The sequence below is a fragment of the Alligator mississippiensis genome, chromosome 2 (genome assembly GCF_030867095.1).
Source record: "Alligator mississippiensis isolate rAllMis1 chromosome 2, rAllMis1, whole genome shotgun sequence".
NCBI lineage: Eukaryota > Metazoa > Chordata > Crocodylia > Alligatoridae > Alligator > Alligator mississippiensis.
In genome coordinates this window covers 294,700,641-294,727,253 of record NC_081825.1, presented here as the reverse complement: position 1 = coordinate 294,727,253, position 26,613 = coordinate 294,700,641, and the positions used below count along the sequence as shown (strand labels likewise).

Below are 26,613 nucleotides of genomic sequence, written 5' to 3'. Positions count from 1 at the left end.
GTAAATGACCTGCAATAATCAATCTGCTGTAAGATTGCTATCAAAAAGTTTCTTCTCTCGGGGCACTTTCTTTTAGTGCCTGAGTACTTGAACCCAAAAGGTGTGCTAGTTTAACTAAACCAACCTTAAGTAGCATATCCCAGTTTAACTTGTACCTATATGGGAAGTGAAACACATTGATACTGGTATCATGGAATTGCATTTGGTGAGGATGTAGCAATGCAGGGTAAAAAAAACACTCTCTTGACTGACAAATTTATACTAGTATGAAAAACAAGGGTAGCTCAGACCACATATTCCCAGATCACAAGCCTAATTGGAATTGAATTACAAGGGTTGGACTGTTCTTAAAAGAAATCAAAAACAGTGAGCAGGAGGCCACTGACTGCACTTTATTATCATTCTGTCCCCCTCCTATCCCTGATCTAGTACTTGGCTGGCTTTGAAAACTCCCTGAACTCTTCCCTCCTCTTCCCCTTACCTGCAAACTGTTTTTAAGAGGAAAAATTGCTATTTGACTTGTGACCTTGTAATTGCTTCTCCCTGCCTTCTGCTTGCATTCAGTGGTTCTTGCATTTGAAAGGCCAGATCCAAGCCCCACTGCTATCTGTGGAAAAGCTCCCAATGAGTTCAGTGGGTTTTGGCAAATGTCCTCTTTTCTGGACTCTCTGAACCCCGAAGCATGGCCTCAGCAGTAGGCAGGAGCAGCATTTGCTTTGTGCCTACAGTGCAGATCAGCCTCCTGCACAACTTGCTCTTTTTTTGTTTGCTTTCTCCCAGGATCCTCTCCTGCACCATTGAAGTCAAGGGGAGTCCTGCTGCCGGCTTCAGCAGGGGCTCTGCAGCTCTAAGGACAGGGAATTTCCTCCTTTTCCATCTCAGCCTCCTTCAGTCTCCGCTGAACCTCCAGGTGGACAAAGTGACAGAGCTCGGTGAATTCAGGCGCCCACGGGGACTGCATCTGCAACCTTCTGCTGCTCTGACAAAGATCACTTTGAAGGGCTCTGCTCTCCCAGCCCTTGCTTTTCATATGGCTCCTCTCTTATTTGCTTTTAGATCTCATCCTGCCTGATGCTGTTTGCTCCAATTGTTTTCTGTTCTTGGCCCAATTCTGAAGACTTTGCAACTCAAGGCGATTTGGGCTTTGAAGGGACAAAACCCGAGAATCTACATGTAAATGGATTCTCTGAAGGGCCAAATTCTGCTCCCCTCACGGGCCTGGGGAGAGCAGGCTCGGAGAACTGCTGGGATGCTAAAATCAGTGGCATGTGCTTGTGCATTCAATAAGCATTTAAAAAAGGAAGATCTGCCCACTGAACTTCTTGAGACTCATTGCCTCTAGCCTCACAACAGCGCGGTGATGACGAGCCAGCTATGGCAGGCCAAAGGGGCCCCAGCCCCAGCTCAGTTACTTAGCTGAGAAGCGTTCCCAGGGGGCGGACAACTGAGTAGGAGCCCCCAGGTCTCCTAGGTAGAGCGGAGTAGGTGGGTTTGGCTGGAGTGTCCCACTGCTCTGGTGATTCCCAGGAGGCAGACTGGTTTCTCGGGTCCATTAGCAGTTGCATGCAATTTAGAGCAGCCATGTGGTTGCTGCAAGTTGCATCCAGGGCCATGCTGGTCTTGACCACCCCAGGCTTGGAGAGCAGCTCTACCTTGGACCTGCATGGAGCAAACATCTGCCAAACTTGAAGGAGCCAACCCAGTTTCACTGGCCACCAACTAGCAAAAGAGTAGCGATGCAGTTTGGAAGGGCAACGTGTGTGAATGACACTGCTGCTTCTCTTCTGATACAGGTCAAACCTCAGGATAATCACTACTAGGTCAAATTAAATGGTTGTTCATACCCTTAAAATAACAGAGCCAGGTTTTTGGGCTGGGGTGCTTGCAGACAGCTGTGGAATTCATCTAAGAGCATTTTCTAAGAGCATTTGATTCCTTCAACCTTTCATGAAACATCTAAAAGCCCTTCCTCCTCCTTCCCTCCCCTCCCAGCCCTTGCCAAATGTTTTCCCGTTGTCCTAAACTAAATTCCCACTGCAGCTGAGCCATGTCTAATGGGCCAGGCTTGGCTGCACGCATAGGGGCAGCTACAGCTGGCTGTACAGTCCCCCATTGCCAGTATTTACGATGATTACTTTCAGTCATCTGTGTCATGCCGGGCATCTGAATAGCCCTGGACAAACATGCATTGAAAACACAGCCCTGCCCACAAGGTCATGTCACAGCAAGTAAAACCAAGATGGGCCAGGGGCTAACAGAGAGGAAGGGTGAGGAGATTACAGAGGAAGTAAGGAGAAGCCACTGGAAGAGGGATGGAAAGATGACTGGGAAGACTATGGCAGGGTGAAAGCATTAGTGGTTAATGTGGAGACTGAAGCTAGCAAAGGGAACAATTTTCTAGGAAGTATGAAGGGAGAGTGAGGGGAAACTGAGATAGTAACAAGAAGAAAGGTCTGGGTAGAGCTGGGATGTGTGTAGTAGGAGGACATGAGAGCAGGTGGAGATAGAGCAGACCTTGGAGATGGGCCCAAGATATTTGATGTTGAGGTAGTAACTAGAAGGTAGCCCAGAGAGAGTTTCCAGAAGGATGTGATGTGACGGAAGAGGAGCAGTGCGAGAGGAGGCTGGCAAGAGCACCTTGGATGGGCTGGATAGTAAGAGTTGAGAATTCGGGAGGCCAGGTTGAGGTTTGTGGTTATGAAGATAAAGGCTATCAAGACATTCAGTGAAGAGAAGGGCAGATCTTAGTGGCATCAGAGAAAGGAGGAATAGGACTTAAGGGACAATGAGATTCAGAGGGAGAAGGCAATGGAAAAAGTGAAGAGGAGACCAAAATTGGGCTCCTGCAGGAGAGGAAGGAGAATGGACCTTGAGTGGAGATAGAGAAGGGAAACAGTGGGAAGACAAAAGGTTTCATTTCAGAGAGCATGAGTCTTGACTGGCACAAGAGGTGTGGTCCAGCTGGTCCTGTTTCTGACAGTGGCTGGCGACAGATGCTTCAGAGGAAAGCATCAGAGTGGGCAGATGTGGAGCAATCTCCCCCCGACATAGTGCTGATAACCGATAAGGCTGAGACAGCAGCGGGGGTCACCATCAAAGGCAGCCTAGTGGATAATAACTGCCAGAGTGGATCAGATCCCTGTTCATAATCCTTTAAACCTCTGCTATTAGCACATTATATTTATTTATATTCCTAGATGCTTCTCAAGCAACTCCCGGGACAACATTCTCCCCCTGTACTCGGCCTTAGTGAGGCCGCAGCTGGAGTACTGTGTCCAGTTTTGGGCTCCACAATTCAAAAAGGATGTGGAGAAGCTTGAGAGAGTGCAGAGAAGAGCCACGCGCATGATCAGAGGTCAGGAAAACAGACCTTATGATGACAGGCTGAGAGCCCTGGGGCTCTTTAGGCTGAAAAAGCGCAGGCTCAGGGGTGATCTGATGGCCACCTACAAGTTTATCAGGGGTGACCACCAGTATCTGGGGGAAGGTTTGTTCACCAGAGCGCCCCCAGGGATGACGAGGTCGAATGGTCACAAACTACTTCAAGATCGTTTCAGGCTGGACATAAGGAAGAATTTCTTTACTGTCCGAGCCCCCAAGGTCTGGAACAGCCTGCCACCGGAGGTGGTTCAAGCGCCTTCATTGAACACCTTCAAGAGCAAACTGGATGCTTATCTTGCTGGGATCCTATGACCCCAGCTGACTTCCTGCCCTTTGGGCAGGGGGCTGGACTCGATGATCTTCTGAGGTCCCTTCCAGCCCTAACGTCTATGACATCTATGAAATCTATATTAATAGTACTAAACAATAACTCTCACTTAAGATTTGCTCCTCTGACCATGGGCTCTTTCTGATGCTTCTAGCTACTATATATAAAGCAAAGCGCCAGTGACTTCTCCCCACCCTCCCCAGAAACATTTTCAGTGCTACATAACAACATGGAGCTAGAAGTGCTTCTTCCTTTTCAATAGGCAGCGGAAGATCCCTGCTGGCGTCTGTTTCCAGAGAAAAGCTTTTGGAAATTTCCAAAGGTGCTGGAAGACACCCACCTGTCTAATCATGCAGAAAAAGTGAAAACTTTAGCTTCAAGCCCCAAGCTTTCCCCTCCCTCCAGCTCATTGTGGGAGCAGCCAGTACATTAGAGAGTTATTTGCCTGCCATCCTATTTACTGCCTCTGTGGCACTGTGAATGATTTACAGCTTGGCCAGTAATTTGCAGTGTCAGCTGCTGCCATCTAGTGTCATCTTTTAAATTAGTCCAACTTCTGATTAGTTTTTCAGGTGCTGGGATGATAAAGGGAGTAGTCGGCCCTGGGTGAGCTTTCTACCACAAGACCCAGGAAAGATAAAACCTAGGAGGCTTTTCCATGGGGACTAACTAACTTGTGAAAGGCAGGGAGGGTGTCAAGTCACCGAGTTGTGCTTGAGTTTTCCACTCCTGGCTATTTGGGACCAAGAGTGCATTAGTTAGGCCCTAATTCATGTATGCCCCCAAGCATGTGTTTGAGTTCAGCTCTACTTGCATCTTGTCCCGTGTGCAGAGGTTTGCCTTGAGATCCCCGTGTTTCAAGTCTCCATTTGCCACTTGTGACAAGGATATTTTTCTCTTGTCCATTCAGAGTGTAAACCTGATACTTCTTTAGGGTACCCCCTCCCCTCCTTGTCTTGCTGGGTTGCAAGGGTGCTGGTTTCTTTCATCTCCATTTCATCTGTTCTCACGCAACGTCTTTACAGCACTGACAGCGTGGGCCTTCACCATGGCTGGGGGCCCCTGGTGTTACCAAAATGCTGTTACTGCCTTGGATCCAACCAGTGAAGCACAAATATAGGATTTGTGAAAGGTTTCAGGCCAGTGGTGGAATTGCTGGGGGAACGAGGTCTTTCTTGAATGTACTCCCATTTTTTACTTACACTTATATTTACTTTCTCAGAAACACACACTCATGCACACCGCATGCACGTGCATACATACACATACACCCTCCTCCCCTCTACTCAAATAACATTCACTCAGGCCTTCCCACCCACAAAAATTAAAGTCCTAAACAGCTTTGCTCATTCCTTTTTTTGGTTGGTGATCCCTATTTATTCAGCTACTGGTCTGCATAAAAAAGCTTAATTGTTTCTTTCCCCTCCCTTATATGAAGGGTACGGTGGACCTCATAATAACCTAAATAATAAAAGCATCTGTACGTCAAATACAAGATTAAAACACGCCCTCTGCTCTGCGGAGAATAAACTAGACCATCCAGTCCTAGCAATTTGCCACTATTTAGTTTATCAATTTCCTCCAGTACTTCCTGCTAAAGCAGAAACAGTGTAAATGAAAATGGAGATGTCTATGGGGCTGATCTGAAGCCTATTGAAAGCTGTAGGAGTATGACCCAAAAAGAAAAGGACCACATTCAAAACCCATCATACGCCTTTAATGGGTTGGAAGGAGCCATAAAAGCGATATAATAGGTACACCAAAGCATCGTGGATTAATCCTGAGATTTAGAATATAGAAAATGAGGGTGGAAGGGACCTCAAGAGGTCATCTAGTCCAACCCCCTGCTCAGAGCAGGACCAGCCCTAACTATAGTATCCCAGCCAACGCTTTGTCTAGCCAGGGCTTTAAAACTTCTGAGGATGGAGATTGCACCACCTCTCCGGGTAACCTGTTCCAGTGCTTTACTACCCTCCTCCTGAGAAAGTTCTTCCTAATATCTAACCTAAACTTCCCTTGCTGCAGCTTGAGCCCATTGCTCTTGTTCTGTCATCTGCCCCCACTGGGAACAGCCCAGCTCCATCCTCTTTGGGACCAACCTTCAGGGAGCTGAAGGTGGCTATTAAATCCCCCTTCAGTCTTCTTTTCTCTGGACTAAATAAATCCAGTTCCCTCAGCCTCTCTTCAGAAGTCCTGTGCCCCATCCCCATAACCATTGTTATTGCCCTTTGCTAGACTTTTTCCTATTTGTCCGCATCCTTTCTGTAGTGGGGGGCCCAAAACTGGACACAATACTCTAGATCTGGCCTCACCCTAGCCTAATAGAGGGGAAGAATCACTTCCCTCCATCTGCTGGCAACACTTTTACTAATGCATCCCAGGATGCCATTAACCTTCTTGGCAACAAGGGCACACTCTTGGCTCATATTCAGTTTCTTGTCCACTGTCACCCCCAGGGCCTTTTCTGCAGATCCACTGCTTAGCCAGTCGGCCCCCCGGCTGTACCAGGGCATGTGATTGTTCTGTCCTAAGTGCAGGACTTTTCACTTGTCCTTATCGAACCTCATGAGATTTTTTTTGGTCCAATCCTCCAACTGATATGCAGGATACGTCTGCTCCTGCCCAGGCCCATCCCCTTGCATTTCCTGTTTTGCGTTGTGACAGACTTAAACCTGTACCTTGATTACTCCATTTGCTTATATGCCGCTCAAAATCCTAGTCCTTGGCCATGATTCAAAACTTATGGCCAAAATAATGTCACGGTTTAGGGGGCGGGAAGACAAAATGGTGTTAATTCTCCCAGAGGTTACTGTCTGGTATTAAATGTGAGTCCAGTTTTCTTCTGGTTGCAGTTATTGAGAGATTTTATGGGAGTAAGATTGCATTCCAGCACTAGAAATACCTCCAAAGAGTTCCCAAGCCATAGAGGATTTCATTATCCTTCTGTCATTTGGTACACGATAAGCAGGTATCTTAATACCTTAAAAACTAACTCCGTATTTATAGCTGCCCAGGAAGTAATCTTTAGCTTTTAAATCCTCTTTGTACCCAGGATAGGTATTTGGATACTCAAACAGCTGGATAATAGCACATTCTATAGCGTTAATTAAATGTCTTTAAGAACCAAATGTGCTTGGAAAATTGTCATCAGTAGCAAATATTGTGGGAAAAAATAATTGGGTACTGGGAAAACTTATCACTAGTGTCCCATTAGCTGATGAACTGAATTGCTGTCAGAGTCCTATTAATCTGTATACAAAACACTGGCTCATTCATCTCCTGTTAAAGAGTAAATAGTCATTCCCAAATGCAGATGCATACTAAATCACACTGGAATTTGCTCTGGATTATTAGTCAGCCTAAAAAGCATAGACTGGTGTCCTCCATAGCACCCATCAAGCCAGCTGATGCTTTCAAAGCACTGGATACTCTTCAGCTTTTCTTGGCTCAACAAGACATAGATGATCAACTCTTTCATTTTGCAGAATTATCTTTTATCCTGGCAATGAGTTCATGTGAGAGTGTAGAGCAAAAATATTGGACTGATTATTTTACTCCCTCACAACCATATCTTTCCTATGTAGGGAGCACTTTACAGTGAAGAGATTAATAGATTCATAGGTTCATAGATGCTAGAGTTGGAAAGGACTTTAACAGATCATTGAGTCTGACCCCCTGCCTAGGCAGGAAAGAGCTCTGGGGACCCCAGCCAGATGCCTATCCAGCCTTCTCTTAAAGACCCCCAAGGGAGGGGAGAGCACCACCTCCCTTGGAAGCCCATTACAAGATTTGGCCACCCTTATTGTAAAGAAGTTTTTCCTGACATGCAGCCTAAATCTGCTCTCTGTCAGTTTGTGACCATTGTTCCTTGTTACCCCAAGAGGTGCCCTGGTGAACAGAGCATCTCTGATCCCTTGCTGGGTCCCCCTAATGAATTTGTAGGTGGCCACAAGATCACTTCTCAGCCTTCTCTTGCGGAGGTCTAGGTCCCTCAGTCTCTTCTCATAGGGCTTGTCCTGTAAGCCCCTAACCATATGAGTGGCCCTCCTCGGGACCCTCTCGAGTCTATCAACATCCTTCTTGAAGTATGGTGCCCAAAACTGGACACAGTACTCCAACTACAGTCTGACCAATGCCACATAGAAGTGGGGGGGGATCACCTCCTTGGATCTGTTTGTCCTGCATCTGCTGATGCACGATAAAGTGCAGTTAGCTTTGCTGATGATTTCATCACACTGATGACTCATGTTCATCTTGGAGTCTGCTATGACTCCGAGATCCCTTTCCGCTTCTGTGCTGCTGAGGGTCACTTCCCAGCCAGTAGGTGTGCTGGATATTTTTTGCACCCAAGATGCAGCACTCTGCACATGTCCTTGTTATACTGCATCCTATTGTGTACTGCCCAAGATCTTGTACATTAAGCTTTGATTTAAAATAATCATCCTACAATTCCCATAAATGTACATGGGCAGATCTAGAAGTTTGAAAAGGCGGTTGCAGATAGTGAGGACCATCATCATATATAAAACAATGCATATACGTCTTCAGTTACAAATAACTTGAAACAAAACTAATACACTGGGGGCCTAGCACTGTATTATTTAGTTTAAGGTTGAAGCAAAAACAAATATAACGTAATTGTAATGAGTTTAAAGCAACCTGCAGGCTTTGAAATAAGGAACTTCATCACCAAAAGCAGCTAACAGACAGCACAATTGCAGAACAAAGGCTAGCTCGATTGGTGGAACATCAACAGTACAACATTTTTGTACTGTATTTTGGGTTCATTATAAATGTTGAAAATTAGTCTTTGTTGTGTCTGGATAGAGCATACAGAAAACATCTCACAAGAAGTTGAAAATGGCTGGCTACTGATAATTAGTCACTTCTGCATAGTCGGTCCTCATTACCAATCCCCATGGGGTAAGGAATTAGCCAGCTTTTATTGCAGCAATGAAGCCAAAAGGCAGCCAAAATGCTCTTTAACTTGTATTTTGAGCATTTCCTCAGTTCAGGCAGCTCACAAAGCCATGGCCCTTCACAAGTGTGTTCCAACTATTACTGTGATCCAAAATGCACATAAGATCTGAGAGCATTTGTCAAGGATGCAGGTCTCCTGAGTCTACTCTGGGCCTCTGCTGCCAGAATCAGAGCTGGAGAGAGATGTCGAGGCTGTTTACATTTGGCTTTGGTGTTTTATGATTGCCTGGAATGAGAAAGTCTGACCCTTATAAATATTGCGCTTGTAGAAGCTTGAACCTATTGACCTGCCGCCAGTGATCACTTCAGAGGCACGCTGGAGACCGCAAGAGCAGGAAGCAGCACAAAAAGCAAAGGTGGGTATCACAGCAACATGGGGGAACCGCTGGGGAAATCGGCCCATTCCAGGGGTGCCGACCACCTGGGAAATTCAAGCGGCGGGCCACTTTCCAAACATCGTGCTTCAGTTCATTACAGGGACCGATCTAAAAGCTCCAACGAGAGTCAACGAGAGTTTTCCACTGACTTCAGGGAGCTCTGGATAAGCCCTGCTTTTAGCAACTTCAAAACAGGAGGGTAGTACAGGAGGGTGGCTTTTCTACCCAAAGAGCATATCTAGACCATTTCTATGGCATCCCCAAGAGAAATGTCCCACTCACCAACTCCTGCTCTGCACACCCAAACCCAGAAAGGTGTCAGCGAAGTGGGAATTAGGCACATGGGGCATCTGTACATGTGCTCCGGGGTGGAGGGATGGATACTTTAATTAGATCAGCTCTGAGAGCCACTCTAATTAAAGTGCCCACAGCATCACATGTATTCAGTGTCCTGCTCTTTAAAATGTCAGCAGGGGCACTTGAACTAAAGCTCGTTTGATGAGCTTTAATTAAAACATCCCCTTTGCCATTTTGAAGCATGAGGACGCTGAATAGACATGACACGGGCCGCTGGAGTGCACTAATTAACACGCTCCAGCAGACTCCATTAACTCAGTCTGCTTCAATGCATGCCAATTAGCACGTGTCAGAGCAGACACCTGGCACATGTATAGGTATCCTTAAATAGCTTTGAGGATCTAAACCTTAAGGCCCAATTTGCAGAAGTGCTAAGTCCCTTGACCTCCATGTGATGGCAATTGACTTCCGTAGACAGTGAGAGTTCACACCATACTTTGACGAGGTAGGGCTGGATTGTACAGCCGACAGGATTAATTCTACTTAACTCTTCTTTTATTTATAACAATTGGTTTTGATAGCTATGGCAGTACTTTGAACAATCAGGTCCCACTAATCTCTAGCGAGGCATGCAGAAATGGTAGTGGTGTTTTGCTCCTGGTGACTCAATGTCTTTCTCTGCAAAGTCATATCCAGCTATAGCATACATAAACTACAGTGAAATGACTATATCACAATAATGGAACAGCAAGAAAACAGTCTTGCCAACCTCAAGCATTATGCCATGATGAATCTGTCCCCGCAAAAACTCATAAGGTTGACTTTAAAATGACAAGATTTGATAAAATACATTGAAGGCTTCTTTTATTTGCCACGTGGTGTAGGTATGTTTATGGGTCACATTTTCAAGTTTTCCTCCCTAACCAGGAGGGTTAGAAACATACTCATTTAAAACCAAAACAAAATAAAAAAAGCCCTCCAGTGATAATGAGATGCCACCAGCTGGAGTTGTAAGGATAAGTGCCAAAGTATTGCAAGAAGATTGTGAGAACTGGCAATATTGAGGAAGCCACACTCCTCTATATCCGATAAGCATGCTCTTCAGGCATTGAAGGGATGGGGGATGGATTTTATAGTAATTAGCAGACTATTTTGTCTTGTTAATGGTATTTTTTTTAATTCCTTGCAAGGAGTGGGAGAAGAGGGTACAGGCCATGACACATGCCACAGGAAGACGACAGCACTTGCACAAGCTGCAGATGTTAGAAATGAACCGCAAGCGACAAGAGGTGAGGCTGACACCACGTAGGGGAGAGGTGCCCATTGGATTTTACAGCATCTGAAAGGGAGAGAGAGAGCAAGACTGAAAATCTCCAGGCCTGTTTAATGAGGCTGTAAGCAGGCCAATACAGCAGGTTGCTCAGCTGATGCAGTGCCTGGCTTCAGACCAAGATAAGGGATGCTTATTGGACAACCATGTCAAAAGCTGGCTGGGGTCTGTATACAAGCCCTTGTCTTTTCTTCACTTCCCTGAAGAGTTGCCTTTCCATCCTCACCGTCTTTGGTGTATTTTTCCATACTTTGCTCTTTCCTGGTTACCACTCTGCCACCCAGTGTTCGGCTGGGAAAGTGGAACGAGTGGTTTCCAGATAGCATTGAGCATAGAGCCTCTGTCCCAGAAGCAGGCACCTCCACTAGCCATGCCTGGTACCTGAACAGCAACTCGCATGGTTGGGTTATCCCAATTGTCTTGAGTCTTGTCCAATTATGTCCATAACTGCATGCTATCAGCATCGGGTGGTGCTGACACTTGACAGGCTTCAGTTCATCTCGAACTGTCTCCTGCTGTTGGTAGGGAACATGCCAGCTTAAATCCCGGACTGTTTTTCTGCTTGTTAATCGTTTGTTTTCTGGAAAATGCAGTTTCAGTTGACCCCATGGGTCAAATTCCCTGATTAATTTTTGAGTTACAAAAAACACCCATTGGGCAGGGAAGGAGATGGTGTTGCCTCTGGATGTGTGAGCCCCACGTCCAAATCGCTCTTTAATTCAGAGTGGCTACAGGAGCTGCTCTTTTAGCTCAAATACTAGGAGAGGGTCACAAAGTTCCCAGATCCGGCCCTAAGTAATGAGCCATGGTGGCTGCTGCAGTTGTTACATCCTCCCTCGCATGAACCGTCCTTAGGCCTTATGAGAAATAGTGAGGCCCAGGGTGGGGGAGTGGTATGGAGGGGTAGCACGCTGACCTGCGCTCCACATACCGAAGCCCCATTCCTAGCTCTGCTCTGACCTTTAGTAATGTTTTGGACTCAGTTTTCCATCTGTAAAATGGGGGAGTCTAGCCTCTTCTGTGCAGCACCTTCAGCCAAGCAGAAGGAAGGGGGCACATAGATATTATATAATAGTAATGTAGAGAAAATGTCAACACCCGAAAAGATTTCTTGGTGCTTTTTGTTTAGGTTAGATTGTCACTGAGCCCCCCTGCTGGTGTGTCCCAGCTTTGTGGGACCCCATACAGCTTTTATTTCCTAGAAAAGCTAAATACCATATTTTTTTGCATACAACACACCCCAGAATACGATAGGCACCTTATTTCTGAAAGGCAGAATAAAGGGGGAAAAGTCCTTTCCTCGTAGTAAGGCACAGAGTAGCAGCAGCTAGGGAGCTGAGCCTGCTTATTGTTCTGCTCCTTTTACATCACAGGCAGATTTTACTTTTGCTTTTGCCTGGCAAGCAGCAGAAACTGCTCTTACCACATTTCTCATGTATAATGCGCACTTCGGCTCCCAGCAGCGGTTCTTTGTATGTGAGAAAACACAGTAATTAGTCCTGATTTTAAGAGATTTGCCTGCACTTGGAACAACCGATACTTCCATTGAAGGGGTGCTGTCAACCCTCAGTCCTGCTGGTTACTCAAGGGGTGAGTGATTTGCAGAATTGAGCCTCTGCCATTCGGAGTTTAAACATTGGAACCCACTTAATCCGCTGATACCAAATCGAACCATTTGCCCACCCAGGCAGAGATGAAGCGAGGGCACCACAGGGAAGCAAAACTCAAACAAAAACCAGAAGAGCTGAAACATGAGAAAGTGCATGGGAGGATTTGGAGAAACAATAGCTCTGACAGCGAAGACCGGGGCCCTGTCGAGGCTGCTCAAGCTTACACCAAAGACCACAGTAAGTAAAGCCACTTTTCTGTTGAAAACTACCAAGCATTTTAAGCACGGTCAAATAAGCTTTCTTGTGAGAAAGCCAGTGACTGCCAGCCCTAAACACCTGCAGCTGTTCGGTCTCCCGGCATCTCACGTTGTGGAGATGGAGGTTGAAAGGGCTGTCAGGGAAGCAGAGCCAAATGCGGTAGGTTTGCAATGCGCTGGGAAGCCTCAGAAAGGCAAAGATCTCTGTGTTCAGTGGTGGAAGACAGCAGATATCAATACTAATGGTTTCTGAACGTGCCTCTTGAGAACCATGAGCCCGAGCTTAGGGCCTACACAGCTTTGTGGGAGAAAAAAGCATCTGGCAGGCTGCTGAAGCTGTCAGGAGGGGTTTGCATTGTGTCCTCACCACAGCTGTACACACAGTCTCGCCACCTGTCCTGGTGCTGCCTGCTTAAAGTAGGGATTATCCATGCGAGACCCCGAGTGGAGGTGTTAGGGATCGTGAAGGATACAGCGTTGATATCTGCTGACTTCGGCATTCAGCCTGAAGCCCTCTCTAGGAATCCAGGTCCAGAGTGTAAACTCTTCCCTTTTGGAGAGAGCCAGCAGTGAGACTCCTCATGGTATTTGCCTGGCCCCTCTTTCACACAGATGTGAGGAAACACTGAAATCCAGGGTGCTTTCTTCCCTTACAGATACTAGTACATGCTGCAGCAACGACATCAAATGCTAAGCGGCCAGAGCTTTGGTTCCAATACAGCCTTTCTGTGCCACTCTGGCAATGCAAAGGACCATAGAGTTGCCCTAATAGGACAGCTGAGGGTTTCTTTTTTCCTTCCTTTGCCCTCCCACCTTAATGGCAAGTTGCAGACATGTCTAGGAAAGGGCTAATGCTGTCGGTCGTAGTGCTTGCAATCTAGCGATGCATACCATGCGTGATGGCATGTGGTGGGCTTTTCCAAGCCAGTGTACATTAGAGCAGCTCCAAGGCTGCTTTACTCTATGACCAGGGTTAAAACCAACCAGCAGCACCCAAAGGAATCAGAGATTATAGGAGTGATATAATTCCTGTGCCCCCTCTTCTTGGGTTGTGTCCTGGATACAAGTTGGCTGGCTCCACGGACTATGCCCGATAACACTCTACACGAGTGATGCAGCGGCACCGTCAGATATTCTTAACTCTAAAGCCCTATGACAGCTTTTGGCTTATAAAGACGATCCATTACTTGTTAAAAGACCTTTGGTTCGCTTTGCTTTCATCACAGAACTGAGCTAGCATGGCACTCGCTTCGCTGTACCAGAAAGACATCCCAAGGAGGGAAGACAAAGCAAAGCACCCACTTATCAGTAAAGAAAATGGCTTAGCTTTGTGGGCAATGGCCAAGTTCCTTCCTGGTGGAAGAACATGGACCTCTGGTGTGTAAAGCGCCTGAGGGATGGTAAAAGTTTCACATGCTGTTTTCACGTGAATATCTGAGCATGTGCGCCAAACCAGTGGGGGGCTAGACCTAAGCTCCATGCCCTCCTTGAGTGCCACTCCTGTCCCCTTCTCCTGCTCGATTTGCTGCTCTGCTTTCTGCTCCCTGTCCTGTCTGCTGCGGTGTGGCCAACCTGCTCCCTAATCCGCCACATGCCACACACACAAGCTGCCGGTGCCACTTGAGGCACCCATGCTGCAGGTTGGCCACCTCAAAGCTAAGCCCCTGGACCAATCTTCAGCTGAATTGTATCACTGACCTCTGTAGAGCCACTGAAATTGCAACAGGGCTGCAGACTGTGAAGTCTACAGAAATAATTCAACCCAAACTTCAGGGAACTGAGACTAAAAATGCAGCATGGGGAGGAACCCTTCAAAATGTTAGGATACAAATAAGGGGAAATGAACGGGGCTCCATTCTGTACCTGTTTGTGGCCTGAGCATGGCAGCAGGCTTTTCCACCTCTCTGCATTGTGCTTTGCAAGGTATTCTGCATTTCTCTCATTTTCTATGGGCAGTAAAGCAGTCAGGGGATGGGAAAGCACGCCCGTATAACAGGGAGTCTGAAGAGTTATTGGAATGATCTTTTGGGTTGCTTTCCTTTAGTCTGTTCACTGCTTACATCCGCTAATCAGCCTTTGCTGGTCCATCTTTCTTTCACCTCCTTCTCCTCCTCCTCAGTGCCTAGCTGCAGTGACAAAGCAACCAACTTTCAGGGAGCAGAATCTAGTCCCAGATACTCCACAGATTTCTAAATCCAGTTGCCTATGCCTGCCACAACTGGGCCATGGGGAGTTGAGCCTTGTGTTTAGGCCTCAGGTCAGGAATTTGGGTCTAGCGTTGGGACTCAAGACAAGGTCACAGCTAGGGTTTGGAGCCAGTGATCCTACTGATGAATGGGTGTAGAAGATGTGGTCAGGAACAGACCGGTGTCAGGAGGCCAGAGTCAGGAAGCCACAGATCACACCAGGGTCAGGAGCTGAGAACTAAAGCCAGGAGCAAGGTAAGGGTCAGAAGCCTGACACCAATGAACAAGGGACCAGAGTCAAGGCCAGGTGCGGGGCACAGGACAACATGCAAGCTTCCTGGGAGACATGCAGGCAGCATACCACTGTCGGCCCTGCTGGCTTTAAGGTTGGGTTTGGGGCAGGGTCAGTTTCCTGCCAGTGCAGCAGCCAAACATTGGCTCCCACAAGGATGACTCGTCCCCCACTGGAGCAGAGACTTGTCACAATATTACTTCCTGTTGTTCTTTGTGAAGCAAGGAGGGCTCCTTAGCTGTGTTGAGAGGCAGGAGAAACACCATGGGAACTTGGCTATGCAGAGCCTGGGGCTTCCTCCCAAACTGGCAGCAATATAGCTGCGTTCCTGTAACACCGGAAAGAGCCACACTGTCTTGTCACTAGGAACCTGCCTGGCACAGTGGGACTATTTGGGTTTGGATCCAGCCAAGCATTCTCTTTCCGGGATTCTTTGGGACCATGGTCCTAAAATTCAAACCTGCTGGTAGCTTTGAGGTCAAAGCTGGTTGCCCACTGAGCAGCAGAGCTCTTTTGGAGACCATTGCCTCCCCGCTGGGGATTTCTGGTGTATCTTGCAGGCCCCACCCTTATGCGTTTCTACCTTCCCATGCTCCTAATTTAAGTCTGTGCCACATGGCTCCCTTGACCAAGGCTTCAGATGGTATGAGAGGCATTGAGAAGGCTGCCAGCACTCAGGGTATGATCAGTGATTAGTTGCTAGTGGCCATGTACATGGGAAGCTGTCTGCAACCTCCCTGCTGATACATCTACCCCAGGGGTGGGCAAAATATGGCCTGTGGGCCAGATCCAGCCTGCCAGGCCATTCTATTCAGCAAGTGGAGCCCCTAAAATTTTTAGAAAATTAATATTTATCTATCCCTGGCTGCCTGTCAAAGATGACAGGACCCAGGGGCAGTAGGACCCAGGGGAAGCCAGCAGTAGGACCCAGCAGCCCAACAGCAATGCCCGCCAGTTCTACCCCATCCCGCACCACCCCCTGCCCCATGAACAATGCATGCCTCCGGATGCTGGGGGGGGGGGGTACACTGCCACCCGCAGGTGGCAGCGGCAGTGTTGGTGGTGGGGCCATGGTGATGGTGAGCAGGGAGCTCCCACAGGCGCTGCAGCAGTGTCAGCATTGGGGAGTGTGTGGCAACTGCTTGCAGGTGCCACTGGCAGTGTTGGCAGTACTTCTGTTAGAGCGTGCACCGCCAATCTCAGGGGGTGCATGTGTACCCACTTGCATCCCCTATGCATTGGCAATGCCCAGCCCCTCAATCCCCACCCCCCAACTAGTAGCCTCTGGCTAGCAGGTTTCTCGCCTGGGACTGTGGGGCTGTTCCTGCTTCCCTATGCCTGGGAGGGAAACTCAGATAAGAGTGGGAGGAGGGGGGCAGGGGAGGACCGTGGTCAATCACTGCAGTCCTCAGAGCCAGGCCAGCTCCTGCTGAATCCTGCAGTCATGGCCATGGAGGCGAGAACCACATGGAGCTGGAGTGCCACAATGGCGGGCAGGAAAGTGCTGAAAATGGTGGCAGATGGGGGTTGTGCGGGAGTGCAATGACAGCTGGACAGGAGCATGGGGCCTGCATTGGTGTCCCGGGGCCAGTGCCAGCAGGGCCCAGAGCGGGGTGGCAGGAGTGTGGGGCATGAGCTGGCAGGGCTGTATGGAGCTGGGCTGGGCTGCACCAACAGGAACAGGGGGGAGTGGACCTGGCTTCATAGAGCCCCTCCCAGCCCAGCCCTGTGCTCCTGCTGCCCTGCTCTGGGCCCTGCCAGCACTGGCCCTAGGACATCAGCGTGGGCCCTGTGCTCCTGCCCAGCTGTTGCTGCGCTCCCACATGCTCGCTCACTGCCGCTGCCCCCTGCCTGCCACCACTTTCAGCACTTCCCTGCCTGCCCACCAGCTGCTCCAGTACCACGTGGCTCCTGGCTGCATTGCTGGACCCAAGCAATGAGAGTGGGAGAGAAAGAGAGAGAGAGAGAGAGAGAGTGTGCAGGGAGGGAGAGAGGGAGGGAGGGACAGAATATATGTGTGTGTGTGTTCATAGGATGAGTCCCACATGCATACCCACCATACACATGCATCCACCCCCCCCATACTGCCATACACACAGACCCTGACACCCACACCCCCTCACACACCCCAGCTACCCTCTCCCTACACACAATTCCCCATATCCACCCACACCCAACATATACGCACACACACCCACATGCTCCCTCACCTCACACCCACACCCCCCACACCTATCCATCCCCACAAACCCCACACCCACACCCTACCCCACACCCCACATACCCACACACCCACAGCCTCCCACAAACCTATACCCACCCCCTATGCCCCCTCCCCAATATACAAGAGTAAGACTTTATTTTAAGCTAGTGTGCAATCACCTCTATGTACACTATGCAAACACATGTAAGTAAGGCCAAAAATATTTTTTGAAATAAAATGAATGAATTTTGTAGATGCTTGATTTTTAGAATATAATTTGGCATTTTTCTGGTTCCAAGACGGCAAGACCCCTTCCTGAAAGGAGTATTTCCAGGGGAAAGAGGAGGAACTTCTTGTGGCAGAAGTCAGGGGTTAGAGGGCAGAACTTTTGGTCACAAGATGGTGACCAGGGGCACCTGTCAAGGGGCGGGGCACCTATCAAGAGGCAGGGCTACCCATGCAGCCCTCAAAAGTTTGTCAAAACTCGGTAAGAGGCCCGCCAGATGAAATAATTGCCTGATTTACCCTCTCCCCTGGTGGTCCCAGCAGCTTTCTGGGATCCATTTGTGAATGCAGAACAAGCCGAATCAAGGAACCTGGATATAGGGTGATACAAGTGGCTTCACAACACCACTCCCCCTCTCACCTTTATGTAGGAGTGGCAGACTGGGCACCTGAGAACAGGAATGAAGATGAAAGCTGAGCAGGAGGAGGGAGAGAGAACTCTGGAGGATGCTTGGGGCTCTTGTTCCCTTAGCTCTGCTGGGAGAGAGAAAGGAGCTTTGCAATGATAGATGAGACTGCTGTGAAAGCATCTGGAACATGACGAATTAGCAGTTGCTGAGTGGGGCCTTGGAGCTCCCTGCTGCCAGGGCAAAAGGACATTGTCCCCACCTAGGCTCTGGTGGCAGAACCCATCCCGGCAGGAGGCAGATCCCAGGGGCAGGGAGCAATCTCCCACTTTTGCTCCCAGTCATGGTCTACACGTGCTGTACAGTGCAGTAAGTAATTGTGAGTAAATTTGCTACTTGTGTTTACAGGTAGCAAATTTACTCATAATTAGAGTAAATTACTATGCAGTAAGCATCAGCACATGTAGACGGTGACGCTTACTGGGCACATCTACAAATGCGCTGGACTGTGCATTTGTTACTGCGCAGTCATTCAGTACTTGTTTAAGCAAGTACTAAATGACTGCACAGTAACCGGCATTACTGCACAGTCCCGATGCTGCATGGGTTTTTTCCCATGCTACTCTGCAGTAGCAATGAGCTACTGTGCAGTACCATCAACATCATGGTTTGTGTCCCCCAATGCCACATTGCTGTAACAGTGAGCTACAGCGACGTAGCTTGTCACTACAGCATAGCACAGCATCTCATGTAGATACCCACACTGCACAGTAATTTGCTTTAATCTCAAATAAAGTGACTCATGTTCATGTGCCCAGTGTGCACCAAACCTGGGCACCAAGGCAACATGGATGGCTCAGAGCAGTCTTAAGCATAGGCAGAGGGAGGAAAAATTATTTAGGGGGGCTGAATGCATGTGCCCCAGCCCCCCAGCAGGTAAGTCTGTGGGGGAAGGGCTGGGGGGAGGGGAAAGGGCCAGGGGGGCGGGGAGGGGCAGATTAAGAGTCCAGTGGTGAGGGAGAGAGCGGAGCATAGGTAAGAGCAGGACCTGGGGTGAGTGGGGCCAGGCCGTGTGGTGGGACAGGTGGAGGCCTGGGGGGCAGATGCCCCCTCTGCCCTGATCAGTGCATGGGGCAGAGACAGCTGCCACTGCACACTGCCCCATTGCCCCAAGAGCTGTGCAATGCCACGTGTGTCCCCCCAGGGGGCATGGTGCAGCTGCAGCAGGGAGCAAAGCCCAGTGCTCAGCGGCAGCTGCCTCTGCCCGCACACAGATCAGGAGGCACGTGCCCCCTGGGCCTCTGCTTGTCCCACCACCTGGCCTAGCTGAGGCCCCACTCAACCCAGCCCCTGCTCCTGCCTGTGCCCCTCTCCCTCTCTCATCATTGGGGCCTCGATCTTCCCCCCACAGTGGTGAGAGAGGGAGTGGGGCAGGGGCAGGCCCTGCATAGCCAGTGGGGGGTGCAGGATGGAGCTGTGAGTGGCATGTCCAGGGTGCACCCAGTGTGGGGAGGTGATGGCAGCTCCCACCACTGCACACTTCCCAGGAAGGCATGGGGGGGCGTGTGCCCCGGATATGTGAATGGGGTGAGGACAGGCTGCTGCTGTGGGCAGGGGCCGGGCTCTTCCCAGTGTGGGGGCTGGGCCGCACTGTGCTCAGGATGGACGATGGTGGCACTGGGAGTGGGGCTACAGGTAGGGGGCTACGGCAATTTTTGGGGTGGCTATAGCCCCCCCACATAGCCCCCTTCCTAGCACAGCTGCTGCCCTCCCCAAGCGCAGCCTGGTCCAGCCCCAGCCTCCCCCCGCCCCCCTGCTGGGAAGAGCCTGGCACAGCTCCGGCCCAAGCCCGCCTTGCCCCACACAGATCCCAGGCACATCTCCTCCATACCCTCCTGGAGGGCATGTAGCAGCAGGAGCCACCCCCCCAAGCGAGTCGCTCACGGCTCAGTCCTGTGCCCCACCCCAGCTGTACAGCACCTGCCCCAGCCCCCCATGCTGCTCCCAGGCTGTCTCAGTGCTGCTGTGAACTATGTGTTACCTCATGGGCTGCACATGGGAGTGAGTGGGCAGGGCTGATTACCCAGCCATGGTTTCAGGTCTGGTGGGGAAGTGGCATAGACATGGCTTGAGTCCTTTAGAGGGTAAAGCTTCCTCCCTTTGCAGAGCTGCAGTGCCCAGGAACCTTCCATGAACATTATCCTTTGTTTGCACCCAACCATAGCTGGCAGGAAGTGGAGACGCTCTCCTCAAGGTAGAGCAGTGAGCCACCCAGGCTGACTCAGAAATACACTGAAGCATGCGCTTAACTTTGGAGGGGTAAAACTGGAAGTAAGTAGGTGCTGAAGGGGTCAGGCCCAACTTAAGGTGAGTTAGAATCTGGTGCTGAGGAACAGAAGGGAAGGGTCTTTTGAGCTCTACATGGAGGAAAATGGCTGGTTGCCTAAAGATAGATCACACACCTGGGGCATCTGGAAGGATGAGCAAACCTTGGCTGGGGTACATCTGTTAATCAGTTCAACAGTAAAGGGAATTCTGCTAGAGAAGCCCAGGGAGCTATGTTAGTCTGAAGCTAGGTGGAAGGCAGGGCAAGATGCACATTCAAGACTATGGTTCAGAGAGGCAAGAGCAGAGGTGGATCCAGGGCAGGGTGTACTGGTGTACTTCCACCCCTTTTGGCTCCTGGCTTACCCCAAGTTTAGAGCCAACTGGCAGTGGCAGCAGCATTTCTACTCAGGCAGTTCTGAGGGAGTCAATTGACTTCAAGACTCATTATAATTGACCTGATCCCTAATAAACTTGTCATTCCCAGCTGTTAACAACCCCTTCTTCTTTTTAATGGCCTTATGTTCCACCAATCAAACTTGTCTTTTGTTCTGCCATTCAGCTCTCTGTTCGCTGCTCCTGGTTAAGAAGCTCCTTTTCCATAGCCCTGCAGGTTGTTTTTAACTCATTTCCAATGATTATATTTGTTTTCACTTCAACCTTAACCTGCACAATACAGTGCTGGGTCCCCAGTGTATTAGTAAAGTTCTAGTTTATTTTTAACTGGAGAAAAATATGTGTCGTTTAATATGTGATTGTGCTCCTCACCATCTGCACCCCCCTTTCCAAAATTCTAGGTCTGCCCATGGGCAAGAGCCATCACAGGCAACAACCTATTTGGTCAGATGCTAGAAGCAGACAATGAATAATAAATGGCTCACTCCCTGGCTCAATTACTGAAACATATTCCAAAATATGACACTCGTATGTATTATCACCCTCTTGATTGTCATCTGTTGTCACATGGGACTGTGCAGTGAAAGTCTTCATAACTTAGATTACCAACTTGATTATGGCAACATTTTGTCCAGTGTTTTGAGTGCCATTATATGGAAACATCTTCCAAATGTCCCAAGCCCACTCAGCTACCATAGCACTTTTCCCATCCCCTTGGGTGAGTGCTAATTAAAGCAAGAATCTTCTTAGTTGGGTGGCTTCTAGCCATTGCACAATGATACTTCAGTTATCTGAAATCTGGCTTCCACTCAAAGCTATTTCATCTTTCAAAGATGACAGACCTCTCTAGTGAGCTCCTGTATTATAGATAGCTCCGACTTGAGAAGGAATATTATGTAATCCATAGAAGAGCTAGTGCATTGGGACACTGAAAGCTTCTTTTAAATACATTGACACAGTTTGGGAAAGACATTGTAAAACACAGAGTGCTTGGAATCTAGCTCATCAAAGGGTACTGGACAGGATGCTGATCTCACTTACACTGATGAAAATCAGGAGTAGCTGCAGGGAAGTCAACAGAGCAATAGTGTAAAGTTGCTGTGTGTGGGGGAAGATGATGGAGAACTTCAAAAACCCAAGAATATCATTGCGCTGCAGGGCAGTGGGAGCAGAAGCAGCACAGTGCTGGTGAAAGATATTATAATTAGAGGTGTAAGGCCACCTCCCTATATGCAACTTACTGTCATAAGCAACCATTTTAAAGTGGACCTGTGTGGCTTCTACGGCACTTTGGTTAAACCTTTAATGAAGATGATATCTCAAATAGGCTGTCAGCTTTTATTGACCTCTTGGGTGCTCCCACAAGGTGGGTTTTACTGAATAAGTGTATTACAGTGTCGTGGTAAACACACGCAGCAAACTTTAGGTCAGGTCAGCAGAAGCTTGGTTTATTAGAGAATGCATTCTGGACAGACTCATACACAATTGGAGAATTGTGAAGAGGTCTGACCCCGGACAACAGGTGAGGCGAGTTCATATAGAAAATATGACATCATAAGCATAGCAACGACATATACCAATCAGCATTTGCCATGACTTTGTTAGTAATGCGCATGTCTTCAATTTATTTTTGTTAGCATCAATTTATTTTTGTTAGCAGATTTTAAGGGTCTTCTGACTTGTAACCTCAGGGGTCACTTCCATTTTTGGGCTGACTCAGCAGGCTGGTTTGTGGTTACTTTTGTGCTAAGTTTTTGTTTTTTACTAGACTAGGACAGGATGGGCTGTCTGTGTTAGTCTGGCAGTTTTGGGTCATGTCTTTTTGACTTTCCCATAGCCTAAGCTGAATACATGTTTTGCACCTTTACACACAATGGAGATTCAACTCCATTTTTCCCTTCTTCCACAACAGTGAAACCAAAATCACAGCATTCCTAAACACGGCCATAGTGCATTGCTCAGGGCTTTACAATAGCTTACTGCAGTGATGCTCAGCCTTCTGGCCCTGCAGTCCAGATGAGTGGTGTGGGGTCAGTCTGCAGGACAGATCCCAGGAGAAGGCTCAGTCTATGAGCTGGATCCAGCATGGGGTTAGCGCATGGGGTCAGTGTGTGGATGTGATCTGGCATGCCAGCTTGGCCTCACGCATCAGTTCTGGCAACAGTCTAACCCCATCTGCCAGCTGTGTGCGCCATGGTCTTACCCTGTATGCCCATCCAGCCCTGCATACTGGATCAGGCCACAGAACAACCCCATGCACTGGTGATATCTGCTGCACAGGGCTATATCATCTGGCATGCAGAGTTTCCCACAGGGTCGGAAAGTATAGCGGTGGGGGACTGGTGGCCATGCTAATTGCCATGGCTTTCAGAGCTGTGGCAATTAATACTGCCATTGCTCCCCCACTGCCAAATTTCTGGATCCATGGGGAGTCCCAAGGGCTGGATGACATGGCCCTGCTGGCTAAAGGTTAAGTACCACTGGTTTGCTGCAAGAACATATTTGACAACTTGGCTAGCTAGAGGAGCTCTGCATTTCCCCTGATGGACTGCCCTGAAATTTTGCCTTGAGGCAGGAGTCAGCTGAGGAGAGCAAAGCAAAACACTAAATTGAGGCTGTTGGGCAGAGAGGCCATTGAGACAGCAGAACGCTGACTCTCTACAGAGATGGAGAATGTGAATGAACTGCACTGCGTGTTCTGGGCACGCTGCGCAGGTGATGTAACCCAGTGCTCTTCATGCAGGGAGCCATCCCTTCTTGGGCCACCTGTCAGCATACACCGCAACCTACCACTCATCACCTTTTTCATCTGGAACAACCTTCGCTGTTCAGACACAGACCCTGTGGGCAAGCCTCCTGTCCTCTCTGCTTCATTGGTGCTCACTTTGAACCACTTCCTCTGAGCACTTTCGTTGTCCCCATTAAATCTAGCTCTTGCTCTCAGTGGTATAAACCAGGATCTCCAATGGAGACAGGCTAGAGTGAATCGGCCTCAGTGTTTCGAATCTGTGCCTTTGGGCAGAATTCTGATCTCTGGAGTAATGTTTTCATTGGAAAAATTGGGGATTTACAGGGTGCCTCTACACATGCAATTAGCACGTAGCAATAAACTCTGGCACAGTTTGCACTGGAGTTTATGGCTCCCAGGTGTAGCGTTTATATATGTGCCAGGGAACACAGCACGTTGCACCAGGTCAGAGCTGCTTCACCCTGGCTCAACATGCTGCAGAGGGGCTGGCTAGGGCACGAGGGTGCTACAGTGTAGGTTTGGGCAGGAGACAGCCCCTGCATTGTAGCACCCTCATGCCTCAGCCAGCCCTGGTCACTGTCTACGTGTGTGTTTTGGCACACTAAATTACTCCATTGTAGGATAGTACTTGTCCCAGACAGTACTATCTTATAGGGATGTACAAAACGGGCCCTATTCGATTCGGATTTGGTCCGAATCAGGGACAGTGATTCGGTTCCTTGATTTGGATCATTGTCCCTGATTTGATTCAGCTGAATCCGAATCTGAAGATTTGATGCTGATTCGGTGAATCAGTGATTCAGCCATAGACACAGCTTTAAATGTTTTTCTACATACCTCGAAGTACCAGGCGCAGATTGTGAACACTGTGATGCTGGGGCAGATGGAGCATCCCACAGGAGCGCAGGCAGGCCCTCCGCATGCTTGGCAGTGAACCCAGAAGTGCACCAGAAGTAGTCTTATAGTTTCACAGTTGGTAGGGTCGGAAGGGACCTGAGCAGATCATCAAGTCCAACCCCCTGCCATGGCAGGAAAGAGTACTGGGGTCAAACGACCCTGGCAAGGTGTTCATCCAGCCTCCTCTTAAAGACCCCCAGGGTAGGAGCCAGCACCACTTCACTTGGCAGTTGGTTCCAGATCCTAGCCGCCCTGACTGTGAAGTAGCGCCTCCTGATGTCTAGGCTGAATCTACCCTTTGCCAGCTTGTGACTGTTATTCCTTGTCACTCCTGGGAGTGCTCAGGGGAGCAGGGATTCCCCCAATGCCTGCTGGTCCCCTCTGACTAGTTTGTAAACGGCTACTAGATCCCCCCTCAGCCTTCTCTTGTGGAAGCTGAACAGGTTCGGGTCCCTTAGCCTTTCCTCGTAGGGCCTGCCCCGCTGTCCTTGGACCATGCGAGTGGCCCTCCTCTGGACCCCCTCCATGCTGTCCACATCCCTCCTGAAGTGCAGCACCCAGAACTGGACTCAGTACTACAACTGCGGCCTGACCAGTGCCACATAGAGGAGGAGAATCACCTCCTTGGACCTGCTTGAGATGCATCTGTGGATGGATGACAAGGTACATTTGGCCTTTCTGACCACGTCCCCACGCTGTCGGCCCATGTTCATTTTGGCCTCAATAATGACTCCAAGATCCTTTTCTGTCTCTGCACTGACGAGAAGGGAGTTCCCCAGCCCGTAGGTCTGCTGCTGGTTCTTCCTCCCCAGGTGCAGCACCTTGCACTTGTCAGTGCTGAAACCCATCCTGTTCTCATCCGCCCACCCCTGTAACCTGTCTAGGTCCGATTGCAGCCTGTTCCTCCCTTCTAGCATGCCCACTTCTCCCCACATCTTAGTGTCGTCTGCGAATTTGAACAGGGTACATTTACCCCTCGTCCAAGTCGCTGATGAAGATGTTGAACAGTGTGGGCCCGAGGACCGAGCCCTGGGGGACCCCACTGCCCGCATCCCTCTAGGTCAAAAATGACCCGTTCACCACCACTCTCTGGGTGCGGCCCTCCAGCCAGTTAGCGACCCATTTGACTGTGCAGGTGTCAACGCCACAGTCCCCTAGTTTTTGAATGAGAATTGGGTGAGAGACAGTGTCAAAGGCCTTCCTAAAGTCCAGAAAGGCTATGTCCACTGCTACCGCTGTGTCTCAGGATTTTGTGACCTGGTCATAGAAGGCCACCAGGTTGGTCTGACAGGACCTGTCTCTAATGAACCCGTGTTGGTTGCCCCTAAGCATAATCTCCCCTTCCAGTACTTCCAGTCCGCTTCCAGGACCACTGGGGAGTGCACTGGGGGAACCCCCTGCTCCCCACCAGCTCAGCGATCGGCCACAGGGGGACCCTGGGTGTCCCCCCAGACCCAGGAGGCACCAGTCACTGAGCAGGGGAGGTGCAGGGGGCCCCCCATGTGCTCCCTGGTGAGCCCAGAAGTGGACCAGAAGTGCAGTCCACTTCCAGGTCTGCTGCCGAGTGTGCTGGGAAGCCCCCTGTGCTCCTGTGGGATGCTCCATCTGCCACAGCATTGCAGCAATCATGAGTCACCTGGTACCTTGAGGTGTGTAGAAAAAACATTTAAAGCTGTGTCTATGTCCGAATTGCGGAATCTTTCCGAATCGATTCAGAGGGTTCTGATTCGATTTGGAGAGATTAAAGGGTCTCCTGATTCAATTCGGATTTGGAGATTCAGCACGGAATCGGGCCGAATCTCTGCCGAATTGAATCAGCGACCGAAGCTTTGCACAGCCCTACTATCTTACAGTGGAGTTAATTAATTTATTGCACCCTAATACTGGGTAGGTGTAGAAGGTGCTGCTTTACTGCGGAGCTATTTAGTCAACTCTGCAGTAAAGTGCACGTGAAGATGCACCCACACTGATATAGCTGGGGGGCAGAACCTGGTTTCGCTGTCTGGGCCTTCATGTTTCAGAGTCCCAGACTCTTTTATAGGAAAAGTAAAGCTGGTGTTCCTCTTTTTGATCTGTGAAGACCCACTACAGCACAAGCAGCGGCAAAGGCTCTATTTTCATATTTACTCCAATTAGGTGTTAAGGCATGGACAATTGAGTGAATTGCAGTGAGGTAAAAGGAGCTGGGGACTTACTACATTTCAGCTGCTCTGTCCATGAGCCTGCTTTTATCTCATGAGAACTAAAAGCTAACTGTGGTAGCTTAGCCCTGGTTCACAGAGGGGTAGGTACGTTCCTGCAGCTTAGTTGCTACTTATCACAGGGTAAGAACAGGCCCATAGGAGGTTACCAGGAAGTTGCTGTCGCTCACCT

At 49.2% G+C, this 26,613-nt stretch overlaps 1 protein-coding gene across 3 annotated transcripts in view; it reads left to right on the top strand.

Annotated features, from left to right (window-relative positions):
- Nucleotides 1–26,613, top strand: part of CCDC198 (coiled-coil domain containing 198) — a 41,471-nt gene that overhangs the window by 9,026 nt on the left and 5,832 nt on the right. For all 3 annotated transcript variants that reach the window (XR_002087885.2, XR_002087884.2, XM_019480014.2), the window contains exons 3-5: nucleotides 8,959–9,045; nucleotides 10,554–10,652; nucleotides 12,381–12,540. Coding sequence is in view for 1 of the 3 variants with exons in the window: in XM_019480014.2 (XP_019335559.1) it covers nucleotides 8,959–9,045; nucleotides 10,554–10,652; nucleotides 12,381–12,540 (346 nt within the window). In the remaining 2 variants the exon portion in view is untranslated. The remainder of the gene's footprint in view (nucleotides 1–8,958; nucleotides 9,046–10,553; nucleotides 10,653–12,380; nucleotides 12,541–26,613) is intronic.